General features: G+C 35.3%; 2 protein-coding genes across 2 annotated transcripts in view; one reads left to right on the top strand and one right to left on the bottom strand.

Moving 5' to 3' along the window:
• The window catches only part of LOC131843148 (inositol 1,4,5-trisphosphate receptor), a 54,849-nt gene extending 53,377 nt beyond the window's left edge, over positions 1–1,472 (top strand). The window contains exons 59-60 of the mRNA XM_059191757.1: positions 188–352; positions 1,217–1,472. Coding sequence (XP_059047740.1) covers positions 188–352; positions 1,217–1,309 — 258 coding nt within the window. The 3' untranslated portion in view covers positions 1,310–1,472. The remainder of the gene's footprint in view (positions 1–187; positions 353–1,216) is intronic.
• A 7,557-nt stretch (positions 1,473–9,029) lies between these two features.
• LOC131843105 (trypsin CFT-1-like) lies at positions 9,030–22,163 on the bottom strand. The gene is made up of 8 exons (XM_059191702.1): positions 21,844–22,163; positions 19,214–19,293; positions 16,572–16,657; positions 16,118–16,179; positions 15,481–15,680; positions 14,383–14,542; positions 11,523–11,674; positions 9,030–10,230 (listed from the first exon to the last, which is right to left on the bottom strand). Exons 1-8 carry the CDS (start codon positions 21,902–21,904, stop codon positions 10,093–10,095), a joined length of 939 nt encoding a protein of 312 aa, XP_059047685.1. The 5' UTR covers positions 21,905–22,163; the 3' UTR covers positions 9,030–10,092.
• Positions 22,164–23,603: the final 1,440 nt, after the last annotated feature.

Here is a 23,603-nt window from a genome sequence, read left to right as displayed (position 1 = left end):
TAATATTGTATTTGTTTATATATTTCCCACAGAATTAAACTAGGAATTCCTCGTTCGTGTTTTAGAAATGGACGATCGATGTTTCTATCCAATGGTGAACAACAGCGCTATTCTTTCTGGCGAAGATGGTGATTACAATGCTGTCGCTAGTATCCTTGCTAAGTATTTCTTTGTGTGCTTGGTGCAGAGCAACAACCTGGACTGGTTCCCGCGTCTGCGCGCGCTGTCGCTGGTGGGCGGCGGCGAGGGCGAGGGGGGCGAGCTGGAGCTGCGCGCGCTGCAGGCGCAGCTGGAGCGAGCGCAGGCCGCCGTGCTCGGCCTCACCGAGCTGCTGGCCGAGCTGCGGGACCAGGTACTGAGGGGGCGGGGGGCGGGGGGCGAGGGGGGCGAGCTGGAGCTGCGCGCGCTGCAGGCGCAGCTGGAGCGAGCGCAGGCCGCCGTGCTCGGCCTCACCGAGCTGCTGGCCGAGCTGCGGGACCAGGTACTGAGGGGGCGGGGGGCGGGGGGCGAGGGGGGCGAGCTGGAGCTGCGCGCGCTGCAGGCGCAGCTGGAGCGAGCGCAGGCCGCCGTGCTCGGCCTCACCGAGCTGCTGGCCGAGCTGCGGGACCAGGTACTGAGGGGGCGGGGGGCGGGGGGCGAGGGGGGCGAGCTGGAGCTGCGCGCGCTGCAGGCGCAGCTGGAGCGAGCGCAGGCCGCCGTGCTCGGCCTCACCGAGCTGCTGGCCGAGCTGCTCGGGGGGCGAGGGGGGCGAGCTGGAGCTGCGCGCGCTCCAGGCGCAGCTGGAGCGAGCGCAGGCCGCCGTGCTCGGCCTCACCGAGCTGCTGGCCGAGCTGCGGGACCAGGTACTGAGGGGGCGGGGGGCGGGGGGCGAGGGGGGCGAGCTGGAGCTGCGCGCGCTGCAGGCGCAGCTGCGCGCGCCGCGCCTCACCGAGCTGCTGGCCGAGCTGCGGGACCAGGTACTGAGGGGGCGGGGGAGGCGAGCTGGAGCTCATTCCACACAACACTTATACTATGCGACAATATGATGTATTATATTTATACTTATTTGTATTAGTCTGAATTATTTCGGAGTATTTTGTACACATGTAAATGTGACAAAAAAAAAAGTGAGAATTTATATCAGTTGTCTAGTACCCATAACACAGCTCTACTTAGCTTTAGATTACATGGCGCTGTGTGAATTGCCCTGAGATATTATTATTATATTATTTCGCAGATGACTGAACAGAGAAAGCAAAAACAACGGATCGGTCTGCTGAACTCAACGTCAGCGTATCTCCAGAACTTGCAAATGAACCTGCCGCCGTGAATAGCAACCATTACGTCGCACGCCTCCCACCAGTGACGTACAGACAACGTAACGATATTGTAACTATACATAACACTAAACACGTCTAAACTACACTAATTGCACTTTTTAATTTAGCCGCGAGAGCAAATAAATAAATAAAATAAATAGTAAAATAAAATATATGACGCAAATATTTTATTATAAATTTTTATTTTATTATAGACTATTTTACTATAAATTTAATTTGATTGAGGTTTTATGTTCATTATGTTATGAATTATAAAATTTTAATGAAATAAAAAACACATTGATTTGAATGTTTTTAAACATGAGCAATAATAATTAGAAATTAATGTGTTTTTTTATTTAAAATATATAATAATTGTAAGCTATTAGACAAATTGTAGATAAAAAAATCAAATATCGAGAATAGTCGACTATAGTCAACTAATCTCGATGACTATATCGGTGTGATGAGATATTTATGTGATTTATTTTGTTACTATATTTGCTTCTTGAGGCTAATTTAAGAAAGTACAATTAGTGCACTTTTTTTTTAATTCGTTGAAAATAGATAAAACATTTAATAAATAAAATAGCTATCAAGAACATATATAGATATGCAGGTTTTGCCAAGCTGAAAAGGAAATCGCTACACATCCTAAGTAGTTGTAGCCCACTCATGCATAAACAATATTTCTCCTTTGGAAAGTATACACTCTATCTTGAGGAGATAAAAACTATCGCTCCTAAGAATATCCTTCAATTCTTGTCCCTGACGGGTCTAGGTAGCGAACTCTGAAAAAGGGCAAGCACTATAGATCTATGTCGGTCGCAGTGCTACAGGTCTTAGCACCTGACAATAGCCCAAAACCCTCAATAAAAAAAATCATTTCTTGATGTAAATAGCAAGACAGAATAATTAATATATTAAAATTTATGAAATCGTTAACACGTGTTTTTGGCGTGCCTATACCAATTCCTTACCTCATTAAGGCGCACAATCGATAATATACCTTATTACGTCAACATAAAACACAAATTGACTTCGATTTCCACTGGCACAAGCCTGTTGATGTTTATTCATCCAAACACATTTTAGATATTCAATTATACATATATGTGTATAAATAGAATATGATGATTAGGTTTCCATATATATGTAGTTCTATAATGAACCTACTGTGTATGTTTACTATATTACTACGTAAATAACTAATTGCAAATTTAAACTTATAACGAATTTCACTCAAATATATTCCATTTTTATATTGGAAGTTCTATAAGAAACTTCTGTTCTAAACATATTTACCTATATTAAATAAAAGCTTAAAATATACCTTAATACTTATACTATATAGTACATATCTCCATGATATTTGTAGTTAGATACCACGTGATTAGCCAAGGATTTGAAATTTAATATATAGATTATTATTCTAATATACTAGCTCCCTCTAGTGTTTGACTTTGACAAATAAATACAATTATATAATGTAGATTCGTTGTTGATAGCCCTTATATGCCTACGAGAGGGCGAAAATTTAATTAAAACATAAATTATTGTCCTTATTCATAAAAAAAATAATGTAATATATTATCCATTTTAACAATCACGGTGTTCTGTCGCCTTCAATCAACAGATTGCAATAGGCTTTCAGCTTGGTATACATATATATAACTGTTACTGGAGCGGGAACACAACTACTATTTTAATAAAAACCAAATATTAGTAAAAATGTGTATTCTTCCCAAAAGGGCTCACAGCAAGAAGTAACAAAACAATATATGGTCAAAAGTGACATATAAAAAATAGATATAAAAAAGTTTATAAAAAGAATGGTAGACAAGCTGCCAGTAACAATAACTATAAATTAATATGGATACTTACATACAAATATCTAATGTAAGTATTACATACAAATAATAGTCACCTTTACATAATATAAAATGAAGTCACTTCCGTTGTCTGTTCATTTAGATCTAATTATAATGCAGTTCTTAGCACTAGATAGAGCTCAAGACAAATGTTTATATATATAATACATTTACACCAGTGTGAACCGGGGCGGATAGCTAGTTAAGCATAAACTGATATTTCCATATTAATGTCACATACAGTACTATGTAGAGTTGTAATAGCGAGACGGAGCCATCTTATGACGTCCGGATTGTAACTTTATCCCAATGAGAACTTTGCCAACTATAAAAACAAACTTACAATCTGAATATTTGAACAAGCAGCGACCACATCCCTACCAAATTCTGTTCCGTTCTATATAGTGTTGCCATGTATTAATTTAACATTAACCCTAAATGTGGTATTAATTTTCTCCTAATATTGAATAGAATAAGAATAGAAAATCTACAGATCATTCGGAAAGCTGTCTCGTCTCTTGAAAAATGAGTTGTTCTAAGTAAATACATATTAACACGGATTAGGCGTACGACTATCAACAACAAATAGCTACTCGATATTTGTCAGATAATATTGTCAACGCTATGAAGGTTAAATTAGAATCTATTTATATAATTAATAATATGTTAGACCTCGGGTTAGGTAAGTTGGCAACATTGTATCTTTGAGAACAGAACAGAGTGTGGCCACCCTGTAACTTTTCTGCCAGTTATATTCTCTATCTAATGTATTCTTAGGCGACTCAGAACAAAATCTGTTGGTAATATTATGTTCATAGATTATAATGGTTGACTGTTATGAGAGGAGTTTAGGGTAGTTGTAAAATAGTATGTTGTAATTATGTTTGTGACAATCGCATAGAAAAATCACATAGTAGCTAAAAAATATTACGATTATAAAAATCGGATTTTCTTAAAATAATCGATATTTTTTAGCCCCTTGTGAGAGGTCTTGTTTTTTAAGTCTAGTGACTGAAATTAATATATTTATTACGTACATAATATTTGCAACGTTAGTCTTTATTATAATTAATAAAAATCAATCATTATTTATCGATTTTTAAATACTAAAATCTATTTTGTTATTGATTAATAATCGGTAAATTTTACATCCCTAAGCTTCTCTACTTAATGAGTTACAATGTTCACAGCTCAAGTCCACTCTAGTTTGAGGAATATACGAATTTTATTGAATCAAATCTTAAAAAGATCTGAATTTTATCTCTATATTGAAATAGTTTTAGTGATTTTGTTACCTAATGTAAATGTTATTGGAGCCCACGCGGTGACAGTCTGTTATAATGCGAGTGTTTTAAATCGTGTATCTTAACTGCCTTTACACCACGTCCTCTCTTTCACGCGTAAATCTGCTTTTATGCAGGAAAGAAAGAGAACGCGCGCTTCGCCAGCTCGCGCATTCCCGCGTTCTTCAATCGTGCGTGTTTTAACGCCTTTTTGTAATAATTAATTATAATTGCAAAATGGCGGACATCCGGCTATGGAATAAAAACATAATTATAGAGTTATTGATAAATTAGGAGTCAATATCTGTGTCTTTCTCATAATAATTTACTACAAATTTACAGTTACTTATCAAGAATTAGGGAAATTTACTAAAAATTAACCATATTGGTTTCCAAAGAGTACATAGTGGAGGTCGACTTAACAGAGTACATTATTACAGAGTTAGTTAAAAGTTTCACGGTTTAAAACATTCGCAATGGTATCAAATATTTAGGTTAAGTTAAATAGTGTTTAAACGACGATTTATTGAAACTAAGGTTGTTATATGAATGACAAGGATGGTTGAATTCTGTTATTAATAAGTATAGAATGTTCTAGAGACAGTAATAGCGTTGAGGTTAAAGTAGGCTCTACACTATCAATTTTCAATAAACTTTACACAAAGCCGATTCTGTGGGTATATAGTATCGTACCAAAGTAGTTGCGTGTATTCACTTTGTATCGATTTGTTTTTCGATTGAAAGTTGATATGGCAATGAAATTGCAGTCTAAAGGCATAACATTTCTGTCCTCCGGAATGGCAATTATTGAGGGGTACTCCAGGCATCACATGATAACGCGATGTTCGTAGTGCTGTTCCTATATATTGTTGATATTTGCCACTTAACATCAGAAGCCGCATCGTGAGCTGTTAGTTGGTTTTTTTATTTACAATTAACTGAAAATCCATTCAAATTTTTTACTAAGTTTTGATGTAATTGCACAGCACTTACATGGTCAGTGGTGTCAAAATGAAATCGAATTGATATTGACGTGCCTAGCCTGTCTTGAAGTGCGTATAGATCAGCTTGATGCGGTGTTTTAATCTTGTGCATTGATAATGTAGAGCCCGATTTACAATGCTCACTTTACTCAATTCATACCATTGTTCATTTCAGATACTGCACTGCATTTTGCGCTAAGCGCGTAATATAGCTATATATATATTCATTTTATGAATCGATTAACTCATCAAAGTTGTATATAATATAATAGACTATATACATTTATCTCATAATACAAAACTTACCCGTTTAAAGATCTGATTGCTCTAAAAATAATTAATGTTACATGTAAAATTATTGTATTTTTTTTATAATAACAGGTGATTCTGATACATTAAATATATAATATAATTTATTTAGAAATATATAAACAACATTATTAACCTTAAACATTTTTTAAAGGTTTGACATGTCGTTTATAAACTCATATTTGCTCTGAAACCTCATACTTCGTATTTTGACCGGCTTCCGTAGGACAATATCAATTTACAAATCTCGTTCGACCGATTTGACAACTCATACAAGTGCATATATTTCAGTTTCGTATCAGAATTACCAATATCAGTCAATACTCTCGACCGATTTGAAGTTACTACGTCGAACTACGACAATAAGATCAATATAAATATATTAAAATAATTATTTTGACAAATTTTATTAAAATAACAGATTGTGAAATATAAATTGGCAACTATTTTTAGTAGAAACGAATGATTTTTTATTTGCAGACAACACAGTATAGGAATATGTCCAGATTTAAGGGAATGCAAATTTTAAATATGTTACAATAAAAAATAATATGTATAATATCATAATTTTAAATTAATGCCTTGTGTGTGACAATGAAAATGTGTATACTAAGATATAGCAAAAAACTACCTATCTATGTATCTATATATAATTATATATTAATACTAGCAAACATACGATATAAAAATGTCAACAAATATCAGATATATACTCTCAAATATCATAAAAACACTTGTCCAGTAATCAGTAATATAATCTGTTTTTTCAATTAATTTATTTCGTATCTCTATAGGTACTGAAAATATCTGTCAATTTATATTTCTAGCATATCACATGTTGCGTTCAGTCGACAGTTTATAATAGCTCAGACTACCGCAATTACGATTGTAGTTGTGAAGTTTTGAACTTTTGATCGGTTGGGATTTCGACTGTAGTATTTCCTTGTTAAGTGCCATTTTGAGTCATACAAATCACTAACAACCGCACGTTTGGAAATAAACTGCATGAAATATAATAATGGAATTGGACTTTAAAGTTTATGTTGTGGTCAGCACGTCTGTTTCGCTTATTTCAGCCGCCAGGTGGGTCAGAAAAGTCAATAAAATTACATAGTATGATGTAACGTCTTAGTCCTCAGAAATGACAACGTCCCTTATTCCTTTAGGGTGGAAATCAATGAAATTACATAGTATGATATAACATCTTAGTCCTCAGAAATGACAACGTAAGAGGGTTTTTTTTATGGATGATAATGGAATGTCGCTCCCGATTTTGGCGGTACACCAGTGGACGATGATAAGATGAATATTAGGTCAGGTCAGTTAGCCCATCGTGACAAATTTACTAAGAATTTATCACTATGGAGGAACCACGTGGACGTCAACCTGACATGATACATTGCTAGCAATAAAATTATCAGTCCACATTACTAACAATCCCCTTTCCCCCCACGTAAGAGGAGTTCCTTGAGCATAGTTCGTCCGAGGTGCTGTTCACATATATAGGCGACGGTTACCACTTACCATCTCGTGGGCTACCATCTTGTTTGCCATTCAAATTACATTAAAATGCAGTTTATTTAGCGTGCGCAAGTAAAACCATAAAAGATTGTATGCCAAATATTAGTAAATGTTTTTTTTTATTGTTATAATGTTGCACTGTTTTTGTGTACTGAACGTTTCTCTTTTCTCTCTTAAGTTTTAATCTGTATTTGTTTCTGCGTTGTTAAACGACCAATTTAAATAACTACTTACATTCCTTTTGGAGCTATACGATTGTGTAATACATTATTTTTGCGCGTTATATTTTATTTGTATTTTATGTAACTGTTACGATTTGTTGTTGACAATTTGTATCGCCGGTTGTCTACTTAAGTGCATTAATGCAATGATTTAATTCATATTTTACTTTTCTATTGCCCAACAACATTCCTTCGCACTCATGTCACATTTTCTGTAGTTCCTATAATGCATCAAGAGATGGCGTTACTGGTATTATTTTTTTTAAACTTGTATTTCGTATTTTAAACGTAATTGCAAACGCGTTGCATTAGTGTAAAAATAAAAAAATAACAGTGAATTAATTGATGCGAACAATGTATATTATGGATTTCTTCTTGGTATATGGTATATGGTATACTTCGCCAGCCATCAACGCCATCTCTTGGCGGGTTTTGGCGAACCTTGCAAATCTTACCTGACATAGACGCTATGCGACCGTCAAAAATAAATAATAAGTTATGGAAGTAGTTCTTTGTTAAATGATATTGTGTAAAAATGAATAGGTGAAAATGTCTATTTTCCTCCTTTCCAAATCTCGATAGACAGTAGTGACACCTATGTACTAAATTTAGAACTAATTTTATATATCTCTCTATACTAACCAAATTCTAACGTTTGATAAATGATGTATTATTATGTTGATCTTCTATTGAAAATATATTTTTTATTGAACTTTGCGAAACCTTCGTAGTCAAACTTTTTAATATAACATATTTATTGCACATATACATTCCTAATGTACTTTTATATTATTTATTGTCTGTTATAGATCTGTATTTTTGAATCTAAACATTTGGGGAAATTGTAAAATAACGGATGCATTTCCTGTTTGTAGTTGAATTGTGTTGTAGCGGATATTACGAAAATGATGGTGTTTTTGTGATTGAATTGTTCGTTGTGATGATTACTATGCAATAATGTTTTGTTTTAAATGAAAAATAAAGATATGGCACAAAATGTTTCTTTTATTTTGGTACACTAGCGACCTCCTACAGTTCCGGTAGAATTTAATTAATACTAAGTACCTGTTTTTTTCTACAATAGCCATATATCCCCCGTCCAATTAAAACGGGGATCGAAATTACGACGGCCTGAGCCGAGGTTCGAACCCTGGGGGTGCCCTCAGACTAAAGTCGTATCCATCCGCCGCTCCATAAGTCTGTGATATAGTGATGCAAATCTATACGTTCGATAGTAGATTGTGCCAGTGTACGTTTTAACTAACGATACGTAGGTCACGCAGTAGCTCATATATATAGTTTATGTAATTATTGTATGCCAAGATGTCAGTTAATATACGCTCTGTGTGTGTTTACATAAGTCAATCCACGGGTTTGGAGTGCCATCTGCACTCGCTAGAATAGACCAAAATTAAAAAAACTTTTTTACCACAGCGTATTATTTAAATAGAATCGTAAATAAAATGAAAAACAATAGAATTAAGAGGGTGAAATAAATGGAAGTTTGGCAAAAATAAAAACTTATATAGTATACTTTCTCCAAATCTGATATTTATTTGTTGCCATCCATGTTTGTGAGGAGAAATAAATAAATATAAATTATTGCTATTGTTATTATATATATTTATATAGTATAACATCGCTTCCGCTGTCTGTTTAGTTTTTCCGCTTAAATCTTTTAAACTACGCAACGGATTGTAATGCAGTTTTTCAGTAAACAGAGTGATTCCAGTGGAAGGTTTATATGTACGTGGGCCACTCAGAAAGTATTGCGACACTAAAAAAATGTTCTATAGGTAAATATATTTTTATTACATCCGCTTTTAGATCGCTTTACTTTGGTAGGCGTTGATTTGTTTTGAAACACCCAAACCGTCGACTGGCTCTTTGTTTCTGAATCGTATTGATAAATCCAGGATTCATCACCTGTAACCATGTCGTAAACACGTCGAGACGAGCCTGCATCTAATTTGTCTATCATATCATGGCACCATTCCACCCTTGCCTGCTTCTGAACATCGGTGAGGTTGTGCGGCACCCAGCGTGAAACTATCTTCCGCACCCGTAGATGCACGTGTAGAATCTCGTGAAGGCTTCCTGATCCAATCTGCAATATATACTGAATCTCTTGGTATGTAACTCGTCTATTGTCTTGGATCTAATTTTTCACTGCTAGCACGTTTTCTTCCGTAACAGCCATCAAAGGGCGACCATTTCTTTCTTCATCCCCCAAAGTTAGTCGACCACGCTTAAATTCATTATACCAACGATACACGGTTGCCTTAGAAGGGCCTTCATCCATGAATGCCATTTGAAATCTATCGTACGATTCGTCCGGATTCAGGCGACACTTAAAATCGTAAAAAATCATAGACACGAACATGTTCTCGGCGCAAATCCATTTTTTAATGAGACACGGTAATTTTAATTAGCTCGCAAAAAAATGTGGAGGGAAGTTTTGAATTTAGGACATACCTATTTTTACTTATAAGTAATTATATTTTGAAATAAATTATAACTGGCTAGTCTCACTTACATAAAAACTTTTTCTCGCAATACTTTCTGAGTGACCTGGTATAATATATGTATCTACGGGTAGCTAGTTGTTATTTAAATATAAGACTGTATATAATCAGCAAGTAAGTTAGATAAAGACGTCCTCTGCAGTTCATAGGGTTACGGCCGGCGGCAGACTTTTGACTGGTACAAACACCAATAAGTTCGTCAGCATTGTAGTTCGCCATCTATAAAGTAATTTACAGCTATAACAATTTATTATATAATATATTAAATTTTATGTTAAAACTAAACAACCAAGTTGTTTAGCGGTTGGCGCACTGCCTTTCTTCCAACAGTTCGAACCCTGCGCAGCCTGCCAAACGGCTAACAAGAATTTGTTAGCTCGAAAGTACTCCGAACTAACGATAGATTTGACATATCATAAAAGTCTGTTATAGCCCTTCCTTTATTTTTTTTTATATATTGCACAATATAAATATAATGTATTTTGTATTTTTCTAAGTACATTTTACAAGTGTTTACAAAAAGTATATAAAAAATATGTCTAATGTAAAAATATATATCATATTTATTTATTTTTATACTCTTTATTGCACCAATTACAGAACAAAAACAAAAAAACAATTAAAATCATACATACCTATATAAAATTAATTGCCTAGTAGGTACACACAGTACAAGAACTGCTTAATTTTGCAATAGATGGCGTTGTCTTGGTCATGGCTTTTTATTATTATTTATATGTACACAGTTTACAATCAATTGATGGTACAGGATAAGAGGCACGACATCGTAGGCCTCCGGAATAACAATACAGAAGTGGTATCACGGGCCTTACAAGATAAAGTAATGTACATAGTACTCTTCATTAATATAGACGACAGATAGATCTTACTGTCAGCTCTTTGGCTTGGTTGCCACTCGAATTACATAAAAAAAAAATCAAAAATTCATATATAATTTTGGTTCACATTCACATATATATTTATGTATGTTGGTTATTTTATTTATAATTTTGCAAATGAAATAAGACCTCGTTCGTACATGGGATGTTGTCTGTAATTAACCCAGCACTTGTCCGTACTTACCCCAAGAGCTAAGGGTAATTACGGACATCTATATTTATGTTTTTTTATTGAAATTTAATAAATGTTGATTGATATCATAAAATAATTAATGTTGATTTTATAAGTATATAACTATAGTTTAATAATTAGTAAACATATACTTATTATTATTAATAGTATGAATTTTATTTGTAATGCCGCTTAAGCGTCTGCAATTCCCCCATCCTCTCCTACTGTTCATCTATATAGACGACAGATAGCTCTTACTGTGAGCTCTTTGGCTTGGTTGCCACTTGAATTACATAAAAAAAATACCCAAAATTACATATGAGTGGTAACTCATATATAATTTGGTTATTTTATTTGGTACAAATGATTAAAAAGCTTTTCCCTATTTTTTGGGTAGTTTAAATTTAGTTCGTTTTCGTTGTTCACTACCGGATACTCACAGTCTCATGTATCCATCTATAAAAGCTGGACACCCTGGTAGCAACTCCTGGGAAATTGGAGTGCGCGCACTGATAGCCCCAAGAGATGATTCCTACCAATGTGTTATTGAAGAGGAGGGGTCCACCGCTGTCCCATTGGCATGCATCCTTACCTGTACATGAAAAACATCATTAAGATTGCTATTGTGGATGAGGTTTTCTCGAGAGACTACAGCATGGGGTTTTTCAAGAAGTTTATGATGGTTTCTTAAGGGTCGGTTAGCGATTTATGCTGGCGGGTCGAGGATGATAATATGAGCATGAGATCAGGTCAGAAAGAAATGAAAGTCTGATCTTATTGTTACCTACCAATTTTGTATTATAACAACAATTCTAATTACATTATCTGTGTTATTTTTATCTTATCTGTGAGGTAACAGTAGTAGTTAGTAACACTTCGTAGAAGAACCCGATTGTTTTAGAATGTCGTTATTTATATATGCTTGCATAGATTTGAGTTTGTTCTTGTAGGGGCACGTGGAAATGCTTTAAACATGGTGGTTAGGTCTATTACAGACTCTTGTGATATGTCAAATCTACCATCAGTTCGGAATGATTTTGAGATGAGAAGAACTGACAAGAAACTCAGCTCGTATTTTTTTTTAATGTTGTACTTATTTACAATAATACTATTTCATTTAAATTCAAAATTGGGAGAATAGAGTGACCAACAGCATATGCTATATAAAAAAAAACAATAAATCTAATCAGTGTTCGCAACCTGAACAGACCAGTCCCCACAAGCAGCACCCGTTCACGAGTATGACGGATGAGCCAGCCATCATTGCACTCAACCATATTAGACACACATCGACCCGGCCCACTACGCCGCCACAAGTTTGAACTTTATAGCGAGCATGACTGTTTCAAGTTACTCCACTACGTCATTTATATTATTTACAGCATAAACTGTACCAATCACAGTTTTCAACCATTACAATATTTAATTTACATTATTTAAATTAAGAAACTTATTCTAAGTTTAGTGTAGTTATACCTACTGCTTATATTGTTAGTGTAGATAGTTAAATGCTTACGTCATCTATTCGTAATATTTTTTATCACTCCTAGTGTAATTTGAGTGCCATCGTCTCTCGTTTGCAAAGTACTGCCTTACTTTTAGGTTACATACATCTTTGAAATGTGAGGGCCTGGACGGTTTAACTCAGTGTAGGCGAACCAATGGCACGCATGCCATTGACGGCACGCGACACAATATTTTAGGCACGTCGTCGATTCGTCTTGTCGTCTGTTTGAAGAAACTGGCTCATGCTATTTTAACAATATTTTCATCTACCTATGCCTGCGAGTCATTATTTTCAGAGATGAATAAAATTAAAAACTCGGTTAGAAACTGTTTGACAGATGAATCCAGTTCAGCATGCATTTTGCTAAAAGTAACATCGTACAACCCTGACATAAATTATTTGTCATTTAACCTGCAGCAACAGAAATCACACAAATTTTACAGTAATTTAATTTATGCGTGTAATGAAACCAATCCAAAATGTACCTCTTTTGTTTATTTTATTTCATAGAAAGTTTTGATAGTATTTATTCAAGTCAAAGACCCCATTAAACATTTTTTTTTAAAAAAATGGCACTTTGATGCTTAAAAGTTCGCCTACCCTGGTCTCGGGGTTTAACACACCACTTTACACTCGATGCTGACGGGTTCGATTCCTCGCACGATACAATAATTTGTATTCATGACTATAATTGTTTGCATTGGTCTGAGTCTTTCCTATGTATATTTATGAAAATATATTTAGGTATTTATATCAGTTATCTAGTACCCATAACACAAGCTTGCTTAGCTCCAACGAGATAGTGCTGTGTGAATTGTCTGAGGTTATTATTATTATTATTTCTAAGTAATGTCACATTCCATAAGGTAAATCGTGAATTTATACTTTCATTTAAATTGCATCATCAATACATACCCTGCTATAAAGTAAACTGATAATGATTCAGTATTTCAGAGAATAAGCCTGTAGGTACTAGATAGCGCGGATATGAAGATAGACTTGTTTTACGTATATAGACATAATAGATTGAGATACCTTGAGTATAACCTTGTACAGTGTTATAAAGATACTGAAGTCGTTGAACTTTTAGATTTAGTTTAATAAGAATAAGAATAATTTATTGTTATAAATTACACGAAAAAAATACATAAAGGATACTTAATTGAAGGCGGCAAATGGACCCGGTTCAGAGTATGCCGATAGGATGCTTTTGTGCGGCGCCTGGACCGCTGAACCAGACCACTTTCTTCAATTTTTGAAGATATATAAAAGTTACAAAATATATAAAAAATAACAAGATAGACTTCGTTGAAAGTCGTCTACGTGGGTAATAAAGTCTCATCTGCTTCAGATACCAAGCAGCTCGCTTTATTAAACGTGTTTCGATTAAATGGTGGACATAAGGCAGTAAAATTACAGGATTTGGAAGCATAACATCTTAGTCCTCCGAATTTCTTTTTCTGGACAATTCTCACAGGGCCATCTAGTCCCAAGCTAAGCAGAGCTTGTGTTGTGGGTTCTAAATAACTGATATAAATATTTTTTTTATAATACATACATAATATACTTAGAAAACACCCAGACCGTAACCATAATTTACCTTTGTGTCGAACCACAATAAGACGGCAGAGGACCTCCATACCATCAAAAACCGTAACAATAGGGTATTTACCTCCGATGTCCAGAATTCCAGCGCAGATCATGTTGCGCACACAACATGATCTGATCTGCAACCATGGGACGATCAGAGGACACCTCTATACCAATAAAAATCGTAACTGTAGGAAATTTACCTCCAATGTCCAGCAATCCAGCGCAGATCATATTGTGTGTGACCACCATGACACGGCCGGAAGACACCTCTTGGCGCGCGTACCGTTCAGCGCACACGTGACGACTCACCGTGAACACTGTCACCGATTGGAGAATTTGAGACGGTTGCGAAATCTGTACCTGCAATATTGTTATAAAAAACTGAAGCAATGTGTTTTTTAAGAATGATAAGGGCATGATTCACCTGTCTGCGCTGACAAAATACGCTAGCGGGACATCAGTGGAAGATGATAGGATAAGCATGAGATCAAGCGAGTTAGCGTGGTAAATTCACCAGGAATTTATCACCATGGTTTCCAGGGACCTGCGTGGAGGTCAACCTGACATGGTACATTCCTAGCAATAGGTTATTAGTCCACATTACTAACAATTCCCTTTCCCCTATAAGGAATGATATAGGTACCAGAAATGACTGACCATAGATTTCAACTGACGAGCTCAATAAATTATCTGTGTTTCTGTTGTAGGGTTGTAGATTGGCATTGAAATTTTAAGAGACAAAAATTCTAGCAATCTTTGTTTTGGTTTATATTGTATTCGTAATACCCCTGTAATTGTTTTTCTGAAATATCTTTCATCGATAATAAATAAATCTTGACTTAATGTTTTAGCAATTAAAGCATAAAACCGTAACAAACAAACTATATCTTATAATATATCTTATGACTTAGGAAGCAATCCGTTCACAGTAGAATGATATGGCAAATGGATGGCCCGTTAACTAAATCGACACGCATTTCATGATTTTAGACTCTTCCTTCGTCCTTGTCAGTCCCGTGACACATCCGTGAGTTAGTAGTATTTGCGAGAAACTTCTAGTCGCCGCCTAGTTTTACGCCATTTCATCTATTATCGTTAATAATTAAAATTTGATAATTGAAATTGTGGCGTCACGACATTTAGGATCCTCGCCACCCTCTTGTCACACAATGTCACACTTTGTCAATATGTGCCTCTAGTCACACTTTGTCAATAAGTGCCACTTGTCACACTATGTTAATGTGTGACATAGTATATGGATGGCCGCTTAAGAATGATGATATTATAAAGAAAATTACACTAGTGCTGCCCCACCCGACGTAGGTGACGGCTGAATTGTCCGGAACCTCGTATCCTTGACGCGGGATAGTGACAATACCAATACTGGCGCTCGTTGCCAGCTTCGAACATAGGACCAGTACAGCAAGGTCGTTATCACTGATCTTCGGGTTGTACCTGTCGGGTACAATAATCTGATACACTGCCACCTCTGTGCCACCTGTAACAATTATAAGCTGGTAACTGTGGGACCGCGCTGACCACCGGCAGCGTGTACGGAACCTATATAGCGCTACTATTTTTTGTCGTCATTTTTATACATATTTTTTATACCAGCAAGTTGTAGCCCACTCATGCACAAACGTAATATCTCCTTTGGAAAGTTTACACTCTATCTTGAGGACCGTCCCTCCTAAGAATAACCTTCAATTCTTTCTTCTTTCTTCTTGCACAATACATCTATGTAGGTCGCAGGGCTACAGGTCCAAGCACAATAGCCCAAATAACCCAATAAAAAATAGGTGGCAATGAAGCCTACGGCCCATCTGATTGTAAATGTTTACGTTAAATAAATCTCATAATGAGTCAATACTTACCAAAGAGCAAAATTAAACGGACTGTACGATTTTTGTTGATGAGCGTGATAAAAAAATTCACCTGTATTGAGCTTTGATGTCCCCGCACGTACGGTGAAGTGGACTGGGCTGATTATGCCGTTACTGAAAATAAAAAAAACGGTTAAGTACATGTTTGACTCGCGTTATATTTGTGATTAATTTTGAGCTTTACTAGAGATTGAATGAAATAGTGTGGTGATATAGAATATCACATAGAGATGTTCTTTTTGTTTTCTATTATCGAGAGTTCCACATAAATTGTGTAGGTACACAGATTTTTTTTTATTAATATATTATACTTCTAACAGGAATTATAATAGGTTAATAGGTGGGTAAGTGGGTAGTATAAATTCTTAGTGTATTTGCCACGGTGGGCTAACTAACCGAACCTTATGCTCATCTTATCATCCTACACTGGTGCCCCTCCAGCGTAAACCAGCTTTGGCTGTATGTTTGTTTGCATAAGTTTATGAATTCTGAGTGTAGATACTTACTTCTTGAAAAAGCAATGTGCAGCGCTGAGTACATGCCGATGTGATATAAGAGAGCCGCCGCATTTGAAATCAGAGTTGCGGTATATCTATAAAACATAAACAAATATATACATACCAATATTATAAATGAATGAAAAACTCTTTATTGTTCCTCTCACAGAAAGATATGTACATCAAATATAAAAAGAAAAACAACATAATTATAATATAGAGTTGTAACAAACTTGTATCCGAAATCGAAACTTCACTCCATCGAGTTTCGGTTTGGGGTCAGGAAAATTGTGTTTAATTCCACCCCAAGAAGACACAAGTTTGCGCGTTTACCGCTAAAAAGAATCCATTTATCGTATCTCCTCAGTTTCAAGACACTCTCCTTGATGTGAAGCCAAATCTCGAGGTCCTTGGCGTTGATATATCCAGTGACGTTCAGTTTTGAGATCATTTGGAGGACGAGGCTAAAATAGCCTCAAAAAAGCTTGGTGTGCTCAGTAGAGTGGGACGGTAATTCACGGCAGCCCATCGCTTGCAATTATACAAGGCGCAGATCCGACCGCACATGGAATACTATTCTCATTTCTCGGCGGGAGCACCACAATACCAGCTACTTCCATTTGACCGCATTCAGAACCGAGCAACCAGAATCATTGGTAATCAACGTCTATGTGACAGACTCGATCCATTGGCTTTGCGGCGAGATATTGCATCTCTGTGCATTTTCTACCGCATATATCACGGGGAGTGTTCTGAGAAATTGTTCGGATTAATACCAGCTGCTGAGTTTCACCACCGTACCACCCGCCAGAAACTGAAATACCATCCTGATCATCTGGATGAATAGCGGTCTTCCACAATGCAGTTTTCTAGAAACTTTTTGCCAAGCACAACCACATTGTGGAATCACCTTCCAGCAATGGTATTTCCGAACCGATACAATATTGAAACCTTCAAGAAAAGAGCTTATTCCTTTTTATAAGGCCGACAACGTACTTGCAATTCCCCTGGTGTTGCGGGTGCTCATGGGCGGCGGTAATCACTTACCATCAGGTGAGCCGCATGCTCGTTTGTCCCCTGTGTTATAAAAAAAAGATAACAATAACGCCGCCCTTATCGCTAAATAAATAAATGCTCAAGTGTCTGTCGGCACGTCCGTTACCATTTGGTGATTAAATAGCTGAACAGATCTTAATGAAATTTGATCTCAAGACAGATAAACATAGGCTACATTTTATCTGAAAAAGTAATCTGGTAGTGCTGGAGTAGGTCATGGAAGATTATACAAGCGAAGTCACTTGCAACAGGTAATAGATATTAATAGATATTTTAATTAATATAGTGACTATACCATTTAAAATATCTAGAGACTATACTATAGTCTATTTGTGACTCGCTCTCGCTCTATCTTCGTTCAAAGAGGAAACTGTTTATTTATATATCTATTTATTTCAGGCAACTAGGCCCATATTATAAATACCTTATAGACTAACATACATATAATATAATATTTAAAAACTAATACAATGATATTGTCTGTGTGATCACGGCACTGAAGACGGCAATCTGCCACGGTAGCGCCGATATACCACACCTTTCGGCCAGTAGTCCTCTTTCATGAAGGTGGGCATATTATATCTTTGTTTCTTACGAACAAAATAAAAATATACGACTCATTTCAATTCTTTCACATACCTATCAGAAAATCAAGCTGTCAGCGATACGGCCCACCTGATGGCAAGTGGCAACTGTCGCCTGTATACATCACGGACATCACATATTGTGACGTCCGTGGTACAATTTCTGCATTCCCATTCCTTAGGAATAATATACCTTCGTACTTTATAATTTCACTATCTTATCTCAACCTTCAAACGAAAAACATCTTACAAAACAGACTGTAATAGGTAAGACAGACATACCCACGCAGACTTTACACTAACTCTATCTAGTAAATCCTGATATCCTAGTACCCAGATGTGAGTCAACATGAGCATGCATGTATTATTGTATTATTAAAAAATACAATTGTTATCTGTGTCCAGTCTGCCTGACATGACTGTCTGAATATACAGCAATAATGATATAAAAAACATAAACAACAATTTACACACATTACAAAACTGAGTCAATGTAGACCACAACTCATAAAAAAACAATTGTTATCAGTACACGTCAGGCAGTGGACAAATATAAATATATAAAAGACAACAATTTACACAGATATAAAACAGTTAACCACACGTGTATAAAGCTGGAAACATAATTTCCAGCGCTGATTTTCAATTCGGCCCATTGTTCTGACAGCCTCGGTGTTCTAGTGGTTTAGCACACCGCTTTACTATCCGATGGTCGTGGGTTCGATTCCTCGCACGGTGCAAACATTTGTATTCATGAGTATGATTGTTTGTATTGGTCTGGGTGTTTTATATGAATAATATGTATTTATTTACAAAAAAAATGTATACATGTATTATCTCAGTTGTCTAGTAACCCATAACACAAGCTCTGCTTAGCTTGGGACTAGATGTCGCTGTGTTAATTGTCCAGGGTTATTTATTATTATTATTATAGGTACGGACGCACAGAAATAAAAATTTAAATAATATAAATATAAAACAAAGCAATAATATAGGCATTATGTAATTTACCTGAACCGTGTATGGGTAGCGCTCTATGTCTGTATTGGTGCCTCCAATGATTAGCGCCACTAATTCCTCTGTAGCGAATGCTGAATTTTGAAATTAATATTATAACAGAATACAATATATATCTAATACAATATATTATAATCTTTATTCATTTAAACATGATTGTAAGCAACTCAGAGCAGTGATATTGTTTTAATCTACCACTTAATCGGAATGCGATTTCAACCAACCAACGGGCTTTCCCCCTATAACGCGGGGACTAACAGATTCCTGTACTGTGTAATTTAATTTATAATTTGTTCATGTTTGTATCAATTCGGTAGAACCGATGACACTTTGGGAGACCCAGCTACCCACTATGTAAGACGATCACACACGCCAGTCTTTGTGAAAAGATATACATAGACCAAGCACTACTTACATATAGCCGAATCGTCGTATATTGCCCTGGAAGAGCCGGGGAACGATTCTTCCTTGTTGCGTTTTGCTCTACGGGTTTCCACTTCGGATCTGCTGTCCACTTCAGGTTCCACAACTTGAGGAATGATGATGGTTATAGGGTTCTTTGGTTTAAATTTGGATTTTATAACACTTATCTACGTTGCAACCGCCGTTCGCATCGAATCGAGAGACTTCTGATCTCGAAAATTGTCACGTGATCAGTTGATTGCTGTTACGATTGGCTATAGTACGACCAGTCAAGAAACTGGTCAGTGATTGGTCATTTCAATTCACTTAGACTGCGTGTGTGAAACGTATATATATATTAATAAAAATGATGACGAAACAATGTTGATTATGTTGATTTGTTTTGTTCATAGTTCATATGCAAAGGTTTTTATTAGAATGTTCATAGTTTAGATTTTATTTTATTAAACCGTACATATTTCGTTCTTAATATTGGACTTGAACCCCCTTTAGTCAGAAAAATTAAACGTGAATAATTTATACATAACGCGTTACACGGGGTCGTAGGAAAGCGTTATATGGGAATATAACAACGGATCATACATACACACTACAAATTCAAATTCAAATTCAAAATATCTTTATTCATGTAGGTCTATTACAGACTCTTATGATATGTCAAATCTACCGTCAGTTCGGAATGATTTCGAGATGAGAAGAACTGACAAGAATCTCAGCTTGTATTTTTTTTAATAAATGTACATATTTATAATAATACAGCTTCATTTAAATTCAAATTTGGGAGAATAGAGTGACCACCATTATATGCTATAGCAAAAAACAAAAAATCTAATCAGTGTTCGCAACCTGAACTGCATAGATGAATATATATACATACAACGTGTTTTCTTATAACGCCAAACCAATCTACCGTGTTATACGGAGAATAGTGTATATAAGTCTCCTTTCTTGGAATGGTAATGCATGTGTATTTTTACGTACGGCTTTTATTTTAAGGCGGTAAATACCATGTCATGTTGACCTCCACGCGGTTCCCCTTGGAAATTATCATAGTAAATTCCAGGTAAATTGACTACGATGAGCTGACTGACCTCACTTCATCCTATCAACTACCACTGGTGCCCTGTCAGCGTCTACCGTTAGCGCGGGCGGGTGCACCGTACTATATCCTTACTTCTTTACTAATATTATAAATGCGAAAGTAACTCTGTCTGTCTGTCTGTCTCGCTTTCAGGCCAAAACTACTGAACCGATATACCTAAATGATATTTGGTACGTAGATAGTCTACATCTTGAGAAAGGACTAGAAGGCTACTTCTTGAAGCAAACGAAGCCGCTGGCACAACTAGTTTATCTATAAAAAATACCTACTTAATGCACATATTTATATTATCAATTAAAGTGTAATTGCTTTGTTTCAGAACAAAGAAATAATATTTTTTATCAAAACAAAGATATCAAGAAGTATTAATTTGTAGGTAGAAATTATTTTTCCTATTTGTATTATAATATAAAATATATAAACCGATTAATAACAAATAAATTTTAATTATTTTCATTAGTTGCTTTTATTAATTGATGATGTTATTTTTAATTATATATTCTTTATAGCAATTAAATACGTTATTTAGGTATGTTCATTAGAATGAATGTTAACAAAGGAGGACTTATCTCTAAAAGAGATCTCTTCCAGTCAAACCAATGCAGCGTGACATAGGAAGTGTTGAGTGGGTCAAAATGTGCAAATAACAATTTAATAAAAATGTCATAAATAATTTATAGTAGTAGAAAATTTAATTACTTATTCATGTACATTCTTTTAATCGACTATTCAGTCGGACCATTTTTTACAATTTTTGTCTCTCTGTTTGTTCCGGGTAAATCTCTGAAATGGCTGGACCGAATTTAACGGGACTTTTATTGGCAGGTAGCTGATGTAATAAGGAGTAACTTAGGCTACTTTTTTTTTAGAAAAGTAAAGGTAAATTCCATGCAGACGTAGTCACGGGAAACGCTAGTATACAATATATTAAGACATATATGTACTTACTATACACATTTTTTAATTAATTATATAATAAAATGTAAGATTTATTCGTAAAAGAAACGCACTTATCCTTTGTGTTTTGTTATCAGTGTACAACATAACAATACAAATGAAAATAAAAGAATAATTAAAAAAAAGAACAATGTATACTTACAGGGTGACAAACAGAGAATAGTAGAGGCAATAACCATGACCACAAAATTCAAAAGCCACATATTGATTTACTATTAGGCTGTAAAACAATAGAGAGCACTTAGTGCGCGTTAAAAGAAAGTGTAAAATCTGTGCTTACGAAATGGCGGCTTTATTGCTAAAAGCAATCTCTTACAAGGTACCGGGTAATGTGTACGCATATTAGTTTTATAGATTTTACAAAACGCTACAGGTATGAATACCACGACGCGTAAACAAAGAATAATACAAAATGTTAGTTACTAACAGTATTATATGTACAATCAGGTTCTTCTGTATAAATCTAACGTAGATATGATATGATATTAATACTTGATAATGTTTTAAAGAACGAAGAAAGTTTGGCGCGGGCGTTGTGTGTAGGATACAAATCTCAAATATCGATTTCAATTTTAGTAAGTGTAACAAATATCAAATATAACAAAAAATTCAAATAGGTCTAGATAAATTCAATTACAGTGAAGTTGAAACAGAGTGGAGTGACAATAAATCTATGTATATATGTACATTTATGTGTAATCTATATATGTTTATGTGTGTGTGTGTAATGTATGAATATGTATATAATGTAATACGGACACACACACACACACACTCGCACACCTACACGCACACACACAAAAACCTAAATGAAATTAAATATTAATTAGGTTTACCTGTAAATTAAAACTGTTATTTTTTTTTCGGAAGAACCTGACACGTGATATACAGCTCAAGCTGGTTTGGGAGCCAGGTCTCCATCAAACTCTACACTTAAAAATAAATAAAAACGCAAACAATTTTTATTTCATCAAGACAATTCACAGGAATCGAACCTACGACCATTGAAAGGAAGGCAACGTTTGTAAACAAATAAATGCCTATTTAAGACTCTAATTTAATTATGATAGTGTAATAGGCTATTAAACACAGTAAATGCTGTTAATGTTGCAACATTGAACTAATAAAGTCAAGGTTTTTTTGACTACTCTAATGTTGTTGGCCGCAGCTGGCCTTTACAGCTTCGCTGGACGATAGGGTACAAGTGCAGATGGCACTCCAAACCCGCGAAAGGAGTTATGAAGTGGCTGAAGTACATCTGCGCTCTTTGAGTAATTAGTCAATACGAAATTTTATTATATTTTATATATATATGCAAATCTTCATAGTATAAAATGAAGTCGCTTCCGCTGTCTGTTAGCTTGGATCTTATAAACTACGCAACGGACTTTAATACAGTTTTCACCAATAGATAGTAGTTTCAAGAGGAAGGTTTATATGTATAATTACATGTACATCCGTATGAAACTTGGATGGGTAGCTAATTAAAAAATAATTTCAAAATAAATATAACATGCTTTACATATTAATATCAAATATATTTTATTTTAATACAAATAAAGTACAAAATATTTCATAATAAATATTACTACATTTTACAGTATTTCATGTTAAATTTAGGCGCCATATTCATTTTATGTGTTTATTTGTTTAATGAAGTGGTGATAGAATTGTAATTATATAGGCAAAATGTCTAGATGGATAGAACACTACATTATCATTATATATTTATATTTGCATTTAAAAAACAGCACATTTGGAATACTAATATTTTTATGTAACCGGAATTTAACATACACAAACGCATCTTGTTATTCTTTCTTTGAATTCTGCTATAGATTCGACTTATGCATCCAATTCATTGTCATTTAAATACTTCGGACTGTTTATTTTTCTTCGGAT

Source organism: Achroia grisella, unplaced genomic scaffold, assembly GCF_030625045.1.
Source record: "Achroia grisella isolate CSIRO2021 unplaced genomic scaffold, CSIRO_AGI_Agris_v1 utg2786, whole genome shotgun sequence".
NCBI lineage: Eukaryota > Metazoa > Arthropoda > Insecta > Lepidoptera > Pyralidae > Achroia > Achroia grisella.
This window is presented reverse-complemented; position numbering and strand designations above follow the sequence as displayed.